Source organism: Molossus molossus, unplaced genomic scaffold (assembly GCF_014108415.1).
Source record: "Molossus molossus isolate mMolMol1 unplaced genomic scaffold, mMolMol1.p scaffold_m16_p_16, whole genome shotgun sequence".
In the NCBI taxonomy this organism is placed as follows: domain Eukaryota; kingdom Metazoa; phylum Chordata; class Mammalia; order Chiroptera; family Molossidae; genus Molossus; species Molossus molossus.
In genome coordinates this window covers 8356769-8378677 of record NW_023425351.1, presented here as the reverse complement: position 1 = coordinate 8378677, position 21909 = coordinate 8356769, and the positions used below count along the sequence as shown (strand labels likewise).

Genomic DNA, 21909 nt, shown 5'->3' with positions numbered 1-21909 from the left:
CTTGAATATATGGAATCTCTGTCTATTTCCCTTGAGAATGGTAAACCAGGTCTAGTTGTAACATCATCTAAATAATTTCTTTTTGCTTCCATGGTGGTGGTTTTAGAATGCCATTGAATTCTGATAATTGCCAGTTGTTTTTGTTTTTGTATGATGTCTAATAATTCTAAAACCTATTTTCTATTTTTAATGGGCTGCCTTAGAAAATTAAGAAGCCTTGCTGTTCCTACAATATTCTAAAGTTGTGAGCTACACCAAAGGAATAGCTACTATTAGTGTAAATATTGGGCATTTGATCTTTGGTCAACTGGCAAGCATGAATTAGGATAATCAGGCTTGTTGGACAGATTTTATTCAGATATATAAGAACCTTTAATTATGTTCACCATGGAAGTTATTGCATATGCAGCTTAGTAATATTTCTGCTTATCCTTTAAAGATTCACCTGTAAACCAAATTAAGTCAGCATTATTAAGGAGTTTCCTATAAATCTTTGCTAGGAAAAAAGAAGGAGGTCAGCAAACAAAATGTAATCATGGATATCTTTATCCTGCAAAGCAAGTAGCAAAGTTGCTGGGTTAAGACTGTTATATGAAGTTTAAGTGCAATTAGGTGCAGAAGGCAAAAGCCAGAAGGCTGACAGAAGTGTTGAATGTGAGGAGAATTCAGTGGAGATTTAATAGAATGAGGAATGTAAACAAACAAAAGAGAGCCTTAACTATCTTTTGTTTGCATGTCTATAGTAGAAATGGCTGTAATGCAGGAAGTAAATACTTTGGCTACGGAGTCTAGTTGTTGACTCTAATAGCCTATAGCTCTGTAATGATCTATATATCTATATCTATATCTATATCTATATCTATATCTATATCTATATCTATATCTATATCTATATCTATATCTATATCTATATCTATATCTATATCTATATATATTTTATCCTCACCCGAGGACATTTTTCCATTTTTTGTTCAGATAGAGTGGGAGGGAGGGAGAGGAAGAGAGAGAGAGAGAGAGAGAGAAACATCTACGTGAAAGGGACATATCAAGTGGCTGCTACCCGCACAACCAACCAGGGCAGGGGACAAACTGCAACCAAGGTACATGCCCTTAGCGGAAGACCCGAACCCGGGTCTCTCTGGACCACAAGCTGACCTTCTATCCGCTGAGCCAAACTGGCCAAGGATGATCTATATTTTTAAATTAAAATTTCTGTAATGAAGGTGTCCCAGAGTGGAAGTTTTAGATAAGTCTTTAGAGATTTTATAGCATGTTTCCTTTCTGGGTGCCATTGAATTGGATCAGGTACATATGGAGGCTGGGCCATTAATGAAAAAATTGGAATCCAATTGTGACAATATTCCATTAAACCCAGGAATCCTCTGAGCTGTTTTCTTGTTTTTGCTTGTTTGTTTTTACCTAAATCTCATTCAGTTTTCTATAATCCTTAAATTGTTCAGACTTCTCCACAGGAGTTTTCTTGTTAATCTTATTTAGTAATTTTGTTGCTTTTGTTATTGGAATAGGTTAGAATAGCCAGGATTACATGTTTTAACAGTTCTTTGCGAACCCATCAGTGTCCCAAAGAAAATAAAAAACAATTGCTGGTTTCTCTCTGGCTGAGACCAGCTTTTCTCCACAGGGAGCAGTTAGAATTCCTATTCTCATTTCTCTTAAGTCAGTAGGAGTGGTAGTGGAGGAAACAGAAGGGGAAGAAAGAAGGGAGGGGAAGGACAAGTCGGCACAAGGAGCACAAGGAAGCTCAGAGAGCAAAGGATGTAGTGGAGGAGGATAGAAGGGGAAGAATGGAATGTAGGCCTTTATTAGCTTCAGAAGAGTTCAGAGACAGTCTCTAAAATTTTTCTTCCTTTTAAATCCTTACCTGAGGATATTTTTTCCATTTATCTCTAGATAGAGTGGAAGGCGGGGGGTGGGGGGACATTGATGTGAGAGAGACATATCATTGGTTACCTCCCACATGACCCCAACCAAGGCTGGGGATGAACCTGTTGTGGTGCGACAGAGTCAAAGAAAGACCACTAGAGAATTGAAGTCTGAATAAGAGCCGTTTATTAGCTGGCCGGCATCTGATTCTGAACACCCCTGTGACAGTCTTCAGAATCAGCCCTGATATGCTTTATTAACGTGCCTTTTATACCTTGCAGCAAAAGTTTAATGATACAAGAAAATAGGGTCTTCTTGATATAATGCCCAGGGCTACAACAATGCTGTATAGAATTAGTTTGCCTTGCGGATAACAGGAGCACCCAGGAACACCCAGGAGCACCCAGGCACATGCAGGAACACCCAGGCACACCAGTCTGTTATCTCAAGGTACATTGGCCCTGGCCAGTTTGGCTCAGCGGTCAGAGGGTCAGCCTGTGGTCCAGGGAGACCCAGGTTCGGTTCCCGTTGGGGGCATGTTACCTTGGTTGCAGTTTGTTCCCGGCCCTGGTTGGTCGTGTGGGTGGCAGCCACTTGATGTGTCCCTTGCAGGTCGATGTTTCTTTCTCTCTCTCTCTCTCCCTCCCACTCTGTCTGAACAAAAAATGGAAAATTGTCCTCAGGGGAAGATTAAAAAAAAAAAGGTACATTGGGTCACTCTTAGCCCCGAGCTGCACAATGCAAACCTAATTCCTTAAGATTGTGGGGGAGGTCAAGTCTCTGACTCAAGGCCTCCAGGTTCCGTGGACTCTGTCAGACACTAGCCAGCTCCCAACAATTTCCTGATTCAGGGAGTATTCCAATTTACTGAGGTTATTTTGATCTCTGTCCTGTTAATTAAATTCTTTACAAACCAAGTTCAGCCTGAGGGCACACAGTGACCTTCCCAATTATCAATTATTGAGCTATAAACAAGTCAGCACAATAATTTACCAATCATCAATTATGGGGTTATGAACATGTCAGCACAAACTGCAACCAAGGTACTTGCCCTTGGCCGGAACGGAACCCAGGTCTCTCGTCTGCAGGCCAACGCTCTAATCAGTGAGCCAAACCGGCCAGGATTTGCTTTTTATTTTTAATTTTTAAAATAATTCGTCTAGCCTTGGCCGGTTTGGCTTAGGAGTTAGAGCATTGGCCTGTGGACCAGAGAGACCCAGGTTCGGTCCCCACTAAGGGCACATATCTCAGTTGCAGTTTGGCCCCGGCCCCAGTTGGGGTTGTGTAGGTGGCAACCAGTCGATGTGTCTCTGTCACATCAATGTTTCTCTCTCTCTCTCCCTCCCGCTCTATCTGAAGAAAAATGCAAAAATGTTCTCAGGTGAGGATAAAAAATAAAAGAATTTATCTATGCTTCTCCTAGAAGCTTCTAACTTCCAAAGCAAGATACACTTTCCAATCATTCATTCATTTTAATTTTAGAGTCGGCGTTTTTTAAATTTTTGCATCAAAAAATTAATTTAGGTACCCAAAGACAACTGCATTTTGGCCATTTTAAGTTGATATTTACTAGTTAAATCTTCCCAATTCTGTAAAGCACTTGCAAGTAAAGGCTTCCTATTAGGAGTATTAACGAGGGCTGGGGTCTGGGAGCTCCTGGTGTTGGAAGCACAACTCCCACAACTCCCCATGTTAATTTTAGTTTTTTTTTGTTTCATTTTGTTTTTTATTTCTGCAGATTCTGAGAAAATTTTCTAGGGATGTTATGTAATGGGTCGAAAGATGCTACTTATGGGTTGAGCTCCAACGAGGCTCTTACCCCTTAAGTTGCATTCAACCCTTTTACATGCCTCGGTTTCTCTCCTGGCCTTCTAAAATAACCGGAAGGGTTCGGGGGTTTAATTTCAGACCATCCTTTGTGGTTACTTTAGGGGAGGCCTGCATGGCGGCCTTACAACCTCAGAGACCTAAAGTAACCACATAGGTTGGTCTGAAATTAAAGCTAGAAAGCTAAAAGCAGGTCATGGTGGCCAGTTATGTCCAAGGCTAGAATCTTCCCTGAGAACAGTCAATCTTTACCTTATAGGAGCCTGTCTATTGTCTTTTGTATGAACAATAACATACCTTTGGAATGTCAAGGTTACTTGCTTTTTTCCAGACTCCTCAGTGCACAGCCACCACACCAGACCAGAGGCCACAAATTCCCTCATTGTTATTGTGTTAATTGTTGACTGTTAACTATCCTGCATTCACCTATGTAAAGGATGTATATGTCTAAACACACCTCCCCTTGCATTATCCCACCTCCTTAATCTATCACCAATGGATTTCATGTAACTCACTTACTTCTTCTCTTCTGATTGTAAAGTACAAAATAAGGTGCAAAACTGCTATTCTCTGGCACATTATCTCAATCTGTTGTGGTTTTACTTCCTAGCAATTGTCAATATTTTGGTTCAAATAAACTCACAAAAATTCTCTATAGGTTTGAATGTTTCTTATGTTGACATTCTTTAATTCTCTCTCTAAAAAATATTTTCATTTCAGTATTTAATCTATATAAAACACTATTTTTATTGTTTACCTTTAAAATTTTTATTGAATTTATTGTGGTGACATTGATTAATAAATTCATAGATTTCAAAAGTATAATTCTATAACACATCATCTATATATTGTATTGTGTTCACCACCCAAAGTTAAACCTCTATCACCTTCTATCTCCCCCACACTCCCTTTCCCTCTAGTAATGACCATACTGTTGTCTATATGTTCATGAAATTTTTTCCCCCTTAGTCCCTTCACCTTCATACAGCCCCCAAACTCCCCTCCCCTCTGTCAGTTGTCAGTCTATTCTCTGTACCTATGTCTGTTTCTATTTTGTTTGCTGATTTTGTTCATTAGATTCCACATATCAGTGAAATCCCACGGTATTATCTTTCCCTGACAGGCTTATTTCACTTAGCTTAATACTCTCAAGGTCGATCCAGGCTATCACCAAACATAAGATTTCCTTCTTTTTTTTTTTATGGCTGAGCAAAATGCAAATATAAATAAAATAGTCTTAGATTTTTATGCATATATAAATTTTTAAACCAACCAAGAGTTTAAAAACCAGCGTGTGTTCTGTCTTACAGCACTTCTCTAGGGCTCCGGTCGCTGTCTGGCACATGCAGCTGCGGCACTGGAGACGGAGGCCCCATCGCACATGCCACTTAAAGATCTTTTCTTTGTCTTTTGCTCTACATTATGGTGATTGACTTAACTTTGTGTCCCCATCCTCCCAATAAGCTTTTTTTAAAACTACTTTATTTTTGTTACAGATGTTTCTCCTTTTCTCCTACTAGACACCCTCCTCCCGATCCTCTCCCGCTCCAGCACTGTTGTCTATGTCCATTGGTCATGCATACACGCATACAAATTCTTTGGCTTATCTTATCCCTCCCCACGCCCCCAATACTTTTTCTTTAATGTTTTATTTTGAATTAATCGTAGAGGCTCCGAAAGCTGCCCACACAGCAGCCAAGTCCACAGCCGCCTTCCCCAGGTAGCTGCAGAGGGCGGAGTCGGCGGTCACGCGAGAAGAGAAGCCGCGCGGCGGGCTGGTCGGCGCTTTCCTGAGAGTGACGCATGACGTCTCCGTGCGTGCAGACGGCTGCGTCGGGGTGCAGGAGAAGATGGCGGTCTCCACAGGTCGGTTCTCTGGCCAGGCTGTATGCTTTCGCACTTCGACCCGGCTCTGCCACTCCGTCTGCTGCTGGCAGCTGGGCGCGGACCATGTGGGTGAAGCCAAAGTGCGCCTTCTCGGACGCCGGGCTCCTTACGGAGCGAAGCCCGGGACCGGGGAGGGTCCGGGCGGGACCAGCGCCAAGGGCCCGGAGCGGCCGTCGGGGGCGACGGGTCGTGCTCGCGCGTCGGCTGCGCGCTTGCGAGCTGGGGCGGGGTGACGCCGGCGCGGGCGCACAGGAAGGGTCTGCTGGTGCCAGTCGGAGTGTTGCGGGAGGCCGTGTGGGAGGGAGGAGAGGCGGCCCTAGGTGGGCGGGTGTCAACCTCTCGCATGCGAGGCGGTGTCGGGGTACCGAGCATCCTGGGTCGAGTTGGGGTCTAGTTCCCCTGGACTCTCCTTGACGGGGTAGAGGAGGAGAGGACTAATGAGAAGAGGACTGTTGCATTTTGTAATAACGGAAAGATGACCATTCTTACCTCGTTGAATCCGCGTTATCTTTTTTTCCCTAAGGGAAAAACTGCAGTGCAAACCCAAATAAAAGCTCAGAACGAGATGAAAGCTAATTGAAGAAAAAGTGGTTTCTTGGATAAGCTGCTCAACTCCTTTGAATACCATGCTTGGTTTCCTATGAGCACAGACTTTGAAATTAAGTTTTAACGTTGAAGTTTTAGAAATTTGACCATTTAAAACATGTTAAATTAAAACGTTGTTTTACTACTTAAAATGTTAATACGTATGATCTTTTGAAATCAGATTATAGTACAGTGTGATTTAATATTTCATGCCATCATTGCAAAATAAAACGGATTTTCAAATTATGTGCTAAAATGGAAAGCTTCATTGTATTGTGATTGGTACATTTAAGGTAATACTTCAATATACTTTCTACATACATTTAAATGAAAAATTGTCTTTTAAATCTCATTATATACAGGCATCATAGATGGTAAGATCTTTAATGATTTTAGGATTGGGGAAATATTTTAGTATACTTGGGTCAGAACTAAGTAATAAAGCAAGGATTATTTAAAAAGTGCTTGTGAACAGAGCCATATCCTTTTAAGAGTTGTGCTTAGTACCAGTAGGTTCTTGAAAATTTAATAATAAAATGGTACATTTTAATTTAAATTGATAGTTTTTATTTTATGCATTGCATTGTTTATTTAAACATGTTTTTTTCTAACATACATATGGATGTAAAATATTTTGAAAAGACCAAATATTAGATGTATTAATAGCAGATGCTTTTTGTTAACCACCTTTAGTCATTTTTGGAAGTCAAATATAAGTTGGGAGCCCCTGAAACTCCTATGGCAGAGCATCTCTTTCACAAGCACACCCTGGGAGATTGTGATGATAACTAAGCCTTAGGCTGGTTTTACCTAGCCATGTGGATGACTTCCTGATCACCAAAGCAGTATGTGCATGTTGGAGTTACCTTTACCTTTTTTTATAACTTGTACCAAGTCATCCACTTATATCTTTTCATTTGTATCATTGCTTCAAATAAAGTAATTTGGTTAATTTGGTACCCCCCTAATATATGTATATGTAAATTCTGAAGAAGTTGCTGATTGTTAGCATATAAATAGAAAGTCTGCATTTTATAGTTTATAGTTAGTCTTCTAATTGTGGCAATTTCATTCTGTTTTTAGATTTATGAAATTTAAAACAATAAAAGAGAAGGTATTTTGGTAGTTAATTTTTCTTAACTGAAATTAGTTTTGAAACTTGCTAAAAACTTTCCCAGGTCAATTTTGTATTACTCCATTTATCCATTTTCCGTGCTTTATATCATTCACAGTATTATCGTATTGGTAGAGAGATGAGTGCAGTAAAAGCTTTGGATTATGTTTTGAAACTTTTAAAATTATACTTTTTATTAGCTATATTTTGTTTGCTTCTTAGTAGCTAGGGAGGTAAATAGTACCTGCATATTTGTTAAATAAAGGTGATATAGCTTGAAATTTAAAATTAGATGAGTTAGATGGATGAAATGTATTTTTTATCTAAGTCAAAATAACCTTTTTATTGATTAATTTTAGAGAGGAAGAGGGAGAGAGAGAGAGAAGAAGAGAGAGGAGAGAGAGAAAGCGAGAGGGAGAAACATCTATTTGTTGTTCCACTTATTTATACATTCATTGGTTGTTTCTTCTTTGTGCCCTGACCAGGGATGGAACCCACAACCTTGGCGTATTCAGACAATGCTCTAACCAACCGAGCTACCTGGCCATGGCCTAACTCAAAATAATCTTGATGAAAATAGTTGTTTGATAATAGGCCAAAGAGGAAAAAAAAACCTGACCAATATTGTTTGATCTTTATTAAAGCATTATATCTATATATATTTTAATTCTCACCTGAGGATATGTTGTATTAATTTGAGAGAGCGAGAGAGAGAGAGAGAGAGAGAAACATTCATGTGAGAGAGAAACATCTCATACGCACTTTCAATTTTTGTTTCTTCTCCACACTTTCAACTTTGTGGGCTAATTTTCTTTTTTGACTATTTTTATGGAATGTCACATGGGTTTACTTACCACTGGTAGACAAGGAAGGCAACATTACTACATGCTTTGCTCTTTAAATGAACTGAGTGACAAATCTGCAGTGACCCATCACTAACACATGTTGAACTATGTGAAGTGATTGGCCACTGATAGGATGCTTACCTCTTATTTACATAGTGATTTGTAGACTAAGAAACTAACTAGCAGCAAAGTTTGTACTTTATGCAGTTACTCATAGTTAATATACTGTGGTACATGAAGTCTGAACTTTGTTGTTGGGAGACTGGTATTATTTAACTAAACTATGGTAACTTCATGAAACCATTCATATAGAGACTACGAAATGCAAAGATTGCCCATATGTGGAAACATCCACTTAGAAATTATTTGGGAAGCTGTTTGATACACAACTTCAAAGAAGCGGGTATGAGGCATGTAGATTGGAATAAATAGAATAAAATTTAATGTTCAAAAGTTTGTCTTAAAAGTAGTTGGCTTGCCCTGGCCAGTTTTGCTCAGTGGTTAGAGCATTAGGCCGTGGACCAGAGAGCCCCAGGTTTGATTCCCACTAAGGGCACGTACCTCAGTTGCAGTTTGTCCCCAGCCCTGGTTGGGGTTGTGAGGGTGGCAACCAGTTGATGTGTCTCTCTCACATTGATGTTTCTCCCTCTCTCTTCCTCCCTCTCTTTCTCCCTTCCACTGTATCTGAAGATAAATGCAAAAATGTCCTTGGGTGAGGATAAAAAATAAATAAAAGTAGTTGGCTTTTTAAAGAGCAAATATTTAGGTAAATCTTCGAGATTTATATAAGATGGGACATCATGAGTAGGTTTGGGAATGATTTATTCTTGTTTGTAAAGTCTTAGCTATTTGTGTAAGAGCAGATGTTATTTACAGTTTCAGTTGGGACTCAGCAAAGTCTTAAACCATAGAAGGAGGGAAATCCTTATGGCCATATATTAGGTTGTTACATATGTTGAAATAGTTCTAATGGAAAATACATTTTGGATCATCAAGGCTATAGGCCAGGTTTATTTTATATATGGGCAATGGCAGTATAGATTTTAAGTGACTTTGTCAAGATTATTTAGCTAGATGTTGAGTCCAGAGATAGTTTCTTAATTTCAGGTTCTTTGATGCTCCTTCTGTATCACACTGTATTCTATAACCTTTTTTGGTTGCTTTCATTTAGTGGGAACCCAGTAATTTATTTCATAAATGAATGCCATTAAGGATCAAGAGAAGACATTTGATAGAGTCTAATGGCATTGTAAGTAAATAAAACTACATGTTCTTTTAAGGAATGAATGTGTCGAATCAAAAGCTTTAGGAAGACTGATTTTAGTGGCTAAATACTACACATTTACACATCTTTTTTGTGAACACAGATTTGGTATTACAGGCGAATACAGCACTTGTCCCTCAGTGATTCTTATAAATCTGAGATTTTCCCTCTAAGTTTATTTTGGGGTGGGGAGGTTATTGGGAATGCAGTAAAGGGTTCATAGAAACTCATCTCTGTATCAGAAGTAGGAATCACAACCTGACGAGTTGTCTTAAACATTTCCAGTACTGCTCATAAAGTGGCCCTTTAGGACACTTAATATTGATTCCCTCCTGCTCCCCACTCTTCCTCTTACCTACTTTCCCAAATAGGGTGCCTCTGGATATGATTGTGTATGTTTATCAGGTAGGAAAAACTTGGTTCCAAGATTTGTGGGACTGGAAAGACTAACAGCCACCACCTTTCTAGGATCCTGTGGAAAAAGGCCGATCTTCTCTATAAGGTCCTTGATGGGTCATAAGAAATCTGACGCCTCTGGGAGATGGAGCTGTAAATAAATATTGAGTTTCATTTCAGGGAGTTAATTTTTTTTTATTTTTAAAAACACTTTTGTGATATAGTTCGCAATACTATACAGTTCCCCTATTAAAAGTGTGCAGTCAGTGGTTTTAATCGTGTAGTATGTATTAAAAATACACCTCATCCATTTCTGTGGCCAAATATTCCATTGTGTACATCTGCCACTTTTATTTATCCACTCATGTTGATTTGAGTTGTTTTTACTTTTTGGCTATTATGAATAATGCTTCTATCAACATTTGTGTACAAGTTTATGTATGGATATATATTTTCACTTTCTGGGTATATACCTAAGAGTGGAATTGCTGGGTCGTATGGTAACTATGTCTAATTGAGGAACTGCTGGACTGTTTTCCAAAGTGAAACTATATTATTTCCTACCAGCAATGAACAAGAGCCTTGTGATTTCTCCACATTCTCAGAAACACTGCCTGATTTTTTTATTCTAGATATACTAATGGCATAACATATTTCATTGTGGTTTTGCTTTGCATTTCTCTGATGACTAATGATTTTGAACATCTTTTCATGTGCTTATTGGCCTTCTGTATCTGGAGAAATGATTTTGAACATCTTTTCATGTGCTTATTGGCCTTCTGTATCTGGAGAAATGTCTATTCAAATCCTTTGCTTATTTTTTAATTGGGTTGTTTGACTTTTTATTGTTGAGTTGTAAGAGTTCTTTATATATTTTAGATGCAAGTCCCTTATCAGTCCCATTCTGTAGGTTTTTCATTTTCTTGGTGTTCTTCGAAATGCAAAAGTTTCACATTTTGATAATGTCCAAGTCAAATTTATTTCTTTCTACTTTATTAGAATGCAAAGTCTTGATTTTGGTATGAAGTTAGTTGGCTTTTTGTTTTAAAAGCATCATGTTACATAAAACATTATGTAAGTTCTAATTGATCTGGTTATGGTTATTTTACGTGATTACCATGTGACAGAGAAGTCTAAGCTTCACCTAGATGTGAGGTTTAACCTTACATTAAAAAAAGTTGTATAGCCAGATATCAGGCATACTCTAAGCAAATTATTCTTTGTAAGAACTATAATGATGCTGTTATTGAAAAGTACAAACAGCCCTGGCCAGTTTGGCTCAGCGGTTAGAGTGTTGGCCTGCGGTCCAGAGAGACCCGGGTTCAGTTCCTGCTAATGCACCTCAGTTGCAGTTTGTCCCCGGCCCTGATTGGGTTGTGCGGGTGGCCCTTTCACGTCGATGTTTCTCTCTCTCTCTCTCTCTCCCCCCCTCCCACTCTATCTGAACGAAAAATGGAAAAATGGCCTTGGGTGAGGATTAAAAAAAAAGTACAAACAATGCATAGGTTGGTGTACTATTTGTTATTCATGCTAGTGTCACCAGCTACCCAAATTAGCAATTTTGGTTTACTCAACAGTATTGATGTAAGTAGTTATTTCCTAAGAGGAGATACCTAAGTTATTGAAAAGTCTTTAATTTTCTGAAATGTTTACCTTACAAGTAGTGATTTGGAGGGATATTGACTTATTTTCTTTAATATGGTTTTCTAACTTTGGAAGCTAAGTGCAGCTTACAAGACTTAGAAGAGAGCAGTTATACTTATTAAGTGGACTCTGTCAGAAGACCTCACATCTTGTAGAGTATATGCCACTCCTAATTTTACCTAGAAATGTATACTAGAGAGGAACCAGAGTATATTGTTGCTTACTAATTTTCATCCATTCCCTAATTTGCTCAAAGAGAATTGTCCCTTCCTAGTAAATAAATATTAGCTGGGTTCCTGGAGAATGTTAAATAAATTCTGTATTCTCCCTTGATCAGTGAGATATCTATAGTGTATCTGAGCAAAATTTCTGCAACAGTTTATTGCACTGTATTTGAATGTTTGTGCTAACATTGTTGTCTTCACTTCACTGGAGTGTAAGACCTTGGGGAAAGGATTTCTTTGGGTTCGCAGTCTGCAAAACATGCTACAGGACTGGTCCATAACTGTTGAAAGATTGAAAGTAGCATCTGCCACAGATTTACCAAGTGTTTATTGAGTGCCTCTTGTGTTGTCATCATTTTTTTACAATGCTGTTTCTATGTAAGTTATTTAATAATGAGAAAATAAATAGCTCAAGTAAAATCCTTTGTATAATGTTTTACTTATAAATTTTGTTTTTAGTATACTTTTCCGAAGTGAAACTACTAAAAATATTTTATGTTAAAATATATTAATTAAATAAACATTAGCTGAGTTAGTATACAACACATAGACTTCCAAATGAATTATTCATATAGTTGTAGACGTTTTTTGAGAGTAGCTGGGGCAGAGTGGTTTTGGTTGTAACTAATAGCATGATTCATATCCTCCTATACATAATGCATCCCCCATGCCACAGAATTGAGGTACTTTGCAAATCCTCTAGTCCAGAGGTTTTTCCACATACATTTGAAGATGTAGTATAGATGCTTCAGATATACAACTTTTTTATTTTTATTTTTTTTTAGAGAGAGAAGAAGGGGGGAGGGAGACATCAATTTGTTGTTCCACTTATTTATATATTCATTGTTTGACTCTTTTTGTTTTGTTTTAATTTCATTGGTTGATTCTTATATGTGCCCTGACCTGGGATCAAAGCCGCAACCTTGCCCTGGCCGGTTTGGCTTAGCAGTTGGAGCATCGGCCCATGGACCAAAGAGTTGTGGGTTTGATTCTGGTCAAGGGCACTGTACCTTGGTTGTGGTTTGGTCCCTAGCCCTGGTCAGGGTGGTGCGGGAGGCAACCAGTCAATGTGTCTCTCACATGGATCTCTCTCCCTCCCCCTCCCCCTCTATCTGATGATAAAAGGAAAAATATCCTCGGGTGAGGATTAAAAAAAACAACAACTTAACAACCCATAACCTTGACATATCAAGATGGTGCTCTACCCAGCCAGGGCCGAGATGTACAGCATTTGATTTGAATTTTATTTTTTTTCCCAGATACATTTTTATCTACCATATTTCATCAATTCTAAGACATTTTCATACCTGAAATGGATATATAGTTATATAGTTTAATTGGTAGTATTTTTTAATTTAATAAAATAATGGTTTATCATATAGTTGATGCCATCTTAGATTTGATTAAAGACAATATTTAGAAGTGTATTTAAAAGTACTTAGTGAGCCCTGGCCGATTTGGCTCAACGGTTAGAGTGTTGGCCCGCAGACCAGAGAGTCCTGGGTTCGGTTCTCACTAGGGGCATGTACCTCAGTTGCAGTTTGTCCCTGGCCCCAGTTGGGGATGTTTGGGTGGCAACCACTCGATGTGTCTCTCAAGTCGATGTTTCTCTCTCTCTCTTCCTCCCTCTCTACCTGAAGATAAATGCAAAAATGTCCTCCGGTAAGGGTAAAAAAAAGTACTCAGTGAAGTGAATATATACCAGATTTTAAAGTATTGGATTCTACAAACATACTAACATGTGTTTTCATTTAATAATTGAATATTAGCAGTAGTTATAAATTTAAAACTTAAATGTATTTTGGTGAAATAGTTTTTAATCTCATGCAATTTTAATTTTAGAGAAAAATGTTAAATCTTCATTGAAGCAGAAGAATATTATCTTCTGATTTTTTTCTGTGAATTATATAAATATAATTTTAAATATTTAAACAATACGTGATTTCACATTATCTGAGGATATAATTCAATTCTAATTTTTTTAATGTAAGTCATATGATCTAATATCATTAATTATGTGTTCTACACATTTTTTGATATCATTCTTGCTGATAGTATGTACAGTAGCGGTTACATAGCAGTTACAGGGTGGTAACTGCTGTTTTTGAAATAGCCACAGGGTTATGGGCTTATTAAGAATTATGGGACAAGCCTGGCTGGTGTGGCTCAGTGGTTGAGTGGCGACCCATGCACCAAGAGGTCGCTGGTTCGGTTCCTGGTCAGGGCACACGCCCAGGTTGTGGGCCAGATCCCCAGTGGGGGGCATGTGGGAGGTGGCCAATGGATGTTCTTGCTCATTGATGTTTCTATCTCTCCCTCTCCCTTCCTTTCTCTCTAAAATCAATAAATGGAGAAAAAAATAATTATGGGACAAGATTTTTTTCTGAGTGAAGAACTGTGGTAGGGAGTAATGATACTATCAGATTTCTTTCTTGACTGAATGTGTTCACATGATAGGAATTCAGCTAGGAATTCCACCGTTGGTGCCTGGAATGGAGCAGTGCATATAGTCCTGGATAGAGGGCAGTAAAGTGATTACACAGAATTACTTCATTTACTTTTCGAAGACTTATGTTATTCTAAAATATTATGGTATTAGTAATTTTATAAGGTAACAGAGCCCAGTGAATTTAAAGTATCAGTTGTAGGTTGTCTTTGGATACATACTGACATACCTTTGATAATTATGATCAATACGTATGTATTGTTATTAAGTCTGTGTTTTCACTTATACACAGTGAATAAAATTAATGTACTTTAAAATAACTTTAGATAATGTTTTATTATTTTTTTAATTTATTTAATTTTTTTTTTTAATTATTTTTTTAAATGATTTTAGAGAGAGAGGAAGGAAAAGGGGGAGAGAGAAACATCGATGAGAGAGAATATCGATTGGCCACCTCCTGCATGCCCTCCACTGGGGATTGGACCAACAACCTGGGCATGTGCCCTAACTGGGAATCATACCAGCGACCTCTTGGTGCATGGTTAATGCTCAACCACTAAGCTACACTGGCCAGGCTAGATAATGTTTTAAGTATATGATGTAGTTTACCTGAATATATGCCAATTAGTCTCTAAGTTTTTGCCCTGCTGAACCTTTTTTTCCAGGTTACTTTCCCACCTGGCGTTCTCTCCTTCAATTATCTGTTTTAAATGTAACAGATCACCTCAAAACTAAATGACTTCAAACATTGATTTATTCTTTCTTATAATTTCAGGGTTGACTTGATGGTTCTGTTGGTCTCACTTAACCTGTTGATGGGCTTGGGCCTGTTGCTCAGGTGCCTTGGTTTCACTACTTTAGTACCCTGTTTGGACTTCCTCACATCCTGGTACTTATCAGGGTGGTCAGACTTATATGGTGATTGACTTCCAAGAAGACTAGAAACTATCAGGCCTTTGAAAAGGTTGCTACTACCAATACCCTTTCCAAATACTAGGCCCCTTTCTCTTTGCCCAGACATGATCATTATCCTGATTTGTACTTTTGCTACAAATGTATGTACTTGTGAACAGTATAAAGGTCTGTTTACATACAGTAATGCACCAATTATGGGGATATGTTATGAGAAATGTATCAGGTAATTTGTTGTCATGCAAACATAGCTTGTACTTAAACAAACCTAAATGATATATAGCCTATCACTAATTTTATATGCCATATTTTTATACAACTAGCAGCACAGTATGTTTACACCAGTATCATACAAACACATGAATTATTTAGCTTCATTATAATCTTAGGGGACCATAGTATATGCACAGTCTGTTGTTAACCAAAATGTTTCTATGTGGTACATGACTGTAAAGCTTTTTTGGTTTATTTTTTCTTTTTAATTGTGGTAAAATATACAGGGTGTCCCAATAAAATGTATACACACTTTAATAGCTGGTAACTCACTTAATTTTCAATTCCTTTTCAGGTTTAATTTGAAATAATAGGTGAAGCCAGACTGAGCTTTGAACAAAGAAAATTTATCCTAAAGTTCCACTAGACTTTTTTTTTTTTATGAGGATATATAAAAGATACGGCTTATGGATTGAGGGTGCACCAATATGGAACGAAATGATTCTCAATGTTTGTGATTCCATTGCTTCGCGTTATCAGCAGTGCCTGGACCTGAACGGTCATCAGTTTGAAAACAGGTGTTGACAAAAAAATTATTTCTGTAGATTCTTTTCTGTATGTTAATAAATACTGACTTTATAATCATTCAAAGTGTGTATATATTATTTTAGGACACCCTATGTATAACATAAAATTTACCATCTCAAATGCCTTTAACTATACAGTTCAGTAGTGTTAAATGTATCCACATTGTTGTGCAACCAACCTCTGGAACGTTTTCAGTTTACAAAACTGAAACTATATACTGATTAAACAGTATGTTCTTAAAATTTTAGCATTGATTGATACTTGTAGCTTGGATTCTTTCATTTTAATTGCAACAGTCATTGATTATACCATGTTATGTTTAGGTTGTTTCTAAAAGTTTACTATTAGAAAAAAATGCTTAGTGAGCATTCTTGTTCCTGCCTCTCTCTGAACATTCACATAAATTTCTCTAGCTTTATCCCTGGATCTCTGTAATTATTACTGGTTTCCTCACCAAAGTATTTATACCAGTTTATTCTGTCCTCAGTAGTGAATGAGCTTTTATTCTTTATATCCTCGTCAAACGAAGTATCGTCAGACTTAATATTTGTCAGTCTGGTGGATAGTCATTGTGATTTTAGTTCACATTTCTTTGATTGTTCATTCCTATTTCCTCTCGTGTGAATGTCCTATTCATAACTGTTTTTTACTTGTTGATTCTTAGGATGAATTCTTTCTATATTCTGGATGGTAGCATTTTGCTTGTTATATGCTACTCCTATCACCTTTCAGTCTGGCTCTTTTCATTTGTCTTTGTTGAACTTGTTTTTATTATTATTACTTCTTTTTGTTGTTTATTAATATATTTTTGTTACAGGAACTTGTTTTTATTTTATTTTATTTTTTTAAAATCCTTACCCAAGGATACTTTCCCATTTATCTTTAGATATAGTGGGAAAGAGGGAGAGTGAAAGAGAGAGAAAAAGAAAGAGAAATACATTGATGTGAGAGAGACACACAGATTGGTTGCCTTCCGCATGACCCTGACCAGGGCTGGGGACTGAATTGCAACTGAGGTACATGCCCTTGATTGGAATCAAACCTGAGACTCTGGTCCGTGGGCCAGTGCTCTAACTGCTGAGCCAAACCAGCCAGGATGAACTTATTTTTATCTTAGTTTTTGTTTGTACTTTTAAAAATTTTATTTAAGAAATCTTTCCTGCCCTGGCATGTGTGGCTTAGTGGATTGGATGTTGTCCCATGGACTGAGAGGTCTGGTTTGATTCCTGGTCAGGGCACATGCCTGGGTTGCAGGCTCAATCCCCAGTAGGGGGTGTATGGGAGGCAGCTGATAGATGTATTTGTCTTACATCGATGTTTCTATATCTCCCTTCCTCTCTCTAAAAAATCAATAAAAACATATTTAAAAATCCTTTCTTATGTCCAAAGTCATAAGGATATTTTATATTTATGTTTTGTTTTCTATTTAGGCATTTAATATACCTAGAATTGATTTTTATGTGTACTGTGAGATAGGGATCTAATTTTATTTTTCCATATGGATAAAATGGTCTAATACTATTAAATAAACAGTCCATTCTTTTCCTATTTTTCTTTTTATTCTGAATTAATTTTTGATATACAGACCAGTTGCATAAACAAGACAAAGAATTCCAATATACCTTCGCCCAGATTCATCAAATGTCAATATTTAATGTTTTTGCTTGCACTTGCATGTGTGCTTTCTTTCCCTCTTCCCCTCCCTCCACACAGACACAATATTTTTTTCTGAACCATTTGAGAATATGTGACAGACATAATGTCTTTTTTCTCCTAAATAATTCATTGTGTATTTACTGAAAACCAGAACATTCTCTAACATTACAACAATGTAATTATCAAAATCAGAAAATTAACATTTATAGGCCCTATTCAAATTCTGCCAGTTTTCCAATTGATGTCCTTTATTCATTTTTTTATTTTTTATTTTTTTAAAATCTTTCTGGACCGCAGGCGGACACTCTAACTGCTGAGCCAAACCGGCCAGGGCTCCAATTGCTGTTCTTTAAAACAAAATACTAATAATTTTTTTTTCTGCTACATGATCCAAAGTTGCCTTTGGTTGTCCTGTTTCTCTAGTCTCCATTAATCTGTATGCCTGCTGATTTTTTTTTTTTTAATCCTCACCCAAGGACATTTTTCCATTTTTTTGTTCAGATAGAGTGGGAGGGAGAGAGAGAGAGAGAGAAACATGGACATGAAAGAGACACATCGAGTGGTTGCCACCCACATGACCCCACCAGGGCCGGGGACAAACTGCAACCAAGGTATGTGCCCTTAGCGGGAACCGAACCCAGGTTTCACCAGACTGCAGGCGGATGCTCTAACCATTGAGCAAAACTGGCAGGGCTGCCTGCTGATTTTTAAAGGCCTCTATTATATATTCTGTTTTCATATATGCGTGTATCTGTTTTGGGGCTTTTTGTTGTTGTTGTTGTTGTTAGTCTGTTGATTCCTGCACTGTTTTCACATTATCTTAATTTCTTTAGTTGCTGATGATAATAATCTAGGGAAAGTATCCCCTTTATTTTCTTTTTGTTTAAAAATTTTCTCCAAACTCTTGCCTCTAGATCTTCCATGAGAATTTTAATCAAGTTACAGGACTTGCTATTGGAATTTCAGTTTAAATTGAAAGAGTATATAGATTCCTTTAAGGAGAACTTACATCTTTGCAGTGAGTTTGTCTGGTAGCTAGATTGCTCTATTTATTTAGTTTTTGATGTTTTCCCTGATGTCTTACATATTTTCACCCACTCTTCACCTGAATGGTTTCTGTTCTCTCTGGTGACCTTGAGAACAACTTTAGGGGAGACCTTCTTGTCCTTTATTTTGCAGTTATTTATCCTTTATGGGTGTTCCCATAATATTTTTCACATTGTATTGTGCTATTTATTTATTTATTTTTATCCTCACTCAAGGACATTTTTGCACTTATCGTCAGATAGAGCGGGAAGGAAAGGGAGAAACATCAATGCGAGAGAGCACATCGACTGGTTGCCACTCACACGACTCCAACCAGGGCCAGGGACAAACTGCAACTGAGGTACATGTCCTTAGTGGAAATCGAACCCGGGTCTCTCTGGTCCGTGGACTGGCGCTCTAACCGCTGAGCCAAACTGGGCAGGGCTGTGCTCTCTCTTTAATTGTCCTTTGTAGTTTGTAAACTTCTTGAAGGTAAACAAAGATTCTAGTCCTCCTGGTAGTAAATGCCTAGCATAGTAATTGCATCTAGTAATAGTCAACTGTTTATTGAGTATAGGAATGAATTAATGTAAAAGTAAATGAATGATAAAATAGAGGTCTCCTGATACTTTGCTGTTTAATATGTGCTCCTCTACCTGGTGGTGTTTTCATAATTTTTTTAGGAAAACAATCAGGAATTTGAGAAGAAAAGAATATTTAAATAAAACAAAAAAAATATTTGAGTATTAAATTTCTGAAAAATTAGAAAAATATTATCCACAGAGAGTTTTTATCATTGCTTATTGTAGTAACATGATTTTAAGCATTGCAAAACCAGAAGGTAAGTCCCTATTTGTGGGACTTAAATTTTAAAACTTTCTTTACAGTGTTTTTGTTTATATAGCAAATTTCAACAGTAAGTATGTTTTGAAAAATATGTACTGTATCTTAAATTGTACATATTCTGTATTCTCTCTAATCCCCCTCCTACCCCCCCTTGGATTTTGAGATGCAGTATACAATAACAGAAAGAGTGTTATAACCACATTGGGAAATTTGATTTTAGTTTCGACTCAGCTGCCTACTAGTTCGCCATGATCTTCATTGAGTTACTTTATGTCTTTGGTCTTTGTAAAATGGGGATGTATCTGTTCATCATACCTCAAAAGATTTTTCCTGTATCCAGATAGTTGACTATATGAGAAAGTACTTTGAAAAATATAAAATGTTTATGTTATTACCCTAGATAGGAGATTTTGCTTTGAACACAGCCAGTTTGTGATATATGGAAAAGTTCTTTTTAAGAGAGTTCAGAACAGGACTTATTTTGTCAAAGTTGCTTATGTAGTTGGTCAGGATGTGTTCCTTATCTGCATCAGATTTGCAGGGGGAGACATTTTAGCGGGCGCTAGTGGGGAAGTGTCATCCAAGAGTAGTGGGTTTCGTGTGGGGGCAGTGGTGAACAATGACTAATGGATTGGGCTTTGAAGCAAGTGTCAACCCTGACTTCCTCCTCACTCTCCATGTTATTAAATTGAACCTTATGAAATTACTATTTCTGTTGGTTAAAAAGATGCCTGAATATTAGCAGTTTCATTACTGAGGTTTAATCTGGTAGTATAAGCTTTAGTTTTCTTATCTTGTAAAGAGGTGATGTTAATAACAAGTTACAAGGTGAGATTGAATGAAATACTTTTACCTGTAAAGCTCACAGCAGATGTCTTATAGGAGGTGCTCAATAAATACAGTTATTTTAACTAAGTCAGCTTGTTAGGGGTTTGGGTGGAACTCAGTACTCCCAGAGTAAGGCAGGAACCAGAGAACTAAAATTATAGGTGGGACTTTCCATGAGTTCCATCTTAACAACATGACCCATCAGGTTTGTTGAACAGTGACAGAAACCTTTGTGCTTGAGAACTCTGCAGGGGGCAAGTAAGCAGCCCAGTCACCTCATAAAGCCTGGTATGAACCTGGAAGAGCCAGTCATTGCACTGCACATGTGCTCCAAGCAACTCTCTTAACTCTTCAGACACTTGGGGCATTTGGGTGAGGGGAAAGGGACCTATAGCTGACCTGTGTTCATGAGGACCAGCTAAATTAGGGTTGGAAAGCAAGTCAGACAGAAAAAAAATTTATTCCATTGCTATAGGTATTTTCCATTAATTTTTGAGTAGGTGATGATTCACTTGGTCAAAGAAAAGAGTACATGGTGAAGTCTCCCTTCCCCTGTCTCCTAACAAGGCCAATATTAGTCACAGAAAGCATTTAAAAATGGTACTTAATTTTGTTTGACATAGAAATATGTTCATAAGTGGGGAAAAAGGAATTAACACAATTATGAGTTATATGATGTCATTTTGGGGAAGAATACAGAAATGATATAATGTATGGAAAAATCTGAAAATAAATACATTAAAATGTTAACCACTAATTATTTCTGAATTTTTTGGTTTTGTATATCCCAGACTGTTTATCATCAGCTGAGACTGGAATCCACACTTTAAAACTATACTACCTTTAATCCTTTTAAAAAATGTTCAGAACTTTGTTAATTTAGATGAGTAATTGCAAACATATATTACATTTGCTTTGCTATTGTTTCTCATGTTTGTGTGGACAGATTGACAGATTTATTGCTATTCAGGGTCTTATTTATGCTTTATTCCCTATCACCTGAGAAAGGTAAAACTTTATGAGTTAAAATTGGGAAATTCTTATTTCTAATAAACAGCCTGGCAAGACTCATTTTAGTATTTATTTGGCCGTTTTTATACTTTTATTTTTGCTATTGTGGTATTAAAGGCAAATCTGATGTCCTTCAGATTAAAAACTGGAAGCATGTTTTCTAGGTTGCTTGCATTCAGAGTTTTGCTTATAAGTGATTACTTTTGGTCTTATCCCTTATGTAATTATAATGTGAAGAGGAGACAAGGTTAGTGGGAAGCCTGGAGACATGGGTTTTTGGTTTTGGCAACTAATTAGTAGTTAAATGTGTAGGATTATCCCCTAACTTCTGGTGATAATTTTCTTTCTTCCAAAGTGTTAGGTGTCTGAATGATCTCAGATTTTTCTGGACATAAATTGATAGCCTTAAAGGATTTCAGCTAGAAAAGGCTGGGTTTACGGGCTACTTTCTTTTCTTTTAATGTAGATCCCAGACTAAGGGATTAAAATATTTATAAGTATTAAAAAATAGCCCTGGCTGGTTTGGCTCAGCGGTTAGAGTGTCGGCCTGCGGTCCAGAGAGACCCGGGTTCGGTTCCTGCTAAGGGCACGTACCGTGGTTTGTTGCCGCCCCGGCTGGGTCGTGTGGGTGGCAACCACTCGATGTGTCCTTTTCACGTCGATGTTTCTCTCTCTCTCCCTCCCACTCTATCTGAACAAAAAATGGAAAAATG

General features: G+C 37.5%; 1 protein-coding gene across 5 annotated transcripts in view; it reads left to right on the top strand.

The window, feature by feature from the left end:
• The first annotated feature begins 5530 nt into the window (after window positions 1–5530).
• Window positions 5531–21909, top strand: part of UBE2V2 (ubiquitin conjugating enzyme E2 V2) — a 60495-nt gene continuing 44116 nt past the window's right edge. The window contains exon 1 of one of the 5 annotated variants that reach the window (XM_036264075.1): window positions 5531–5577. In XM_036264075.1, coding sequence (XP_036119968.1) covers window positions 5562–5577 — 16 coding nt within the window. In that variant the 5' untranslated portion in view covers window positions 5531–5561. Of the gene's footprint in view, window positions 5578–9313; window positions 9392–15659; window positions 15820–21909 lie in introns of those variants that run through there. The other 4 variants (XM_036264076.1, XM_036264078.1, XM_036264077.1 and 1 more) reach the window with 4 other exon arrangements.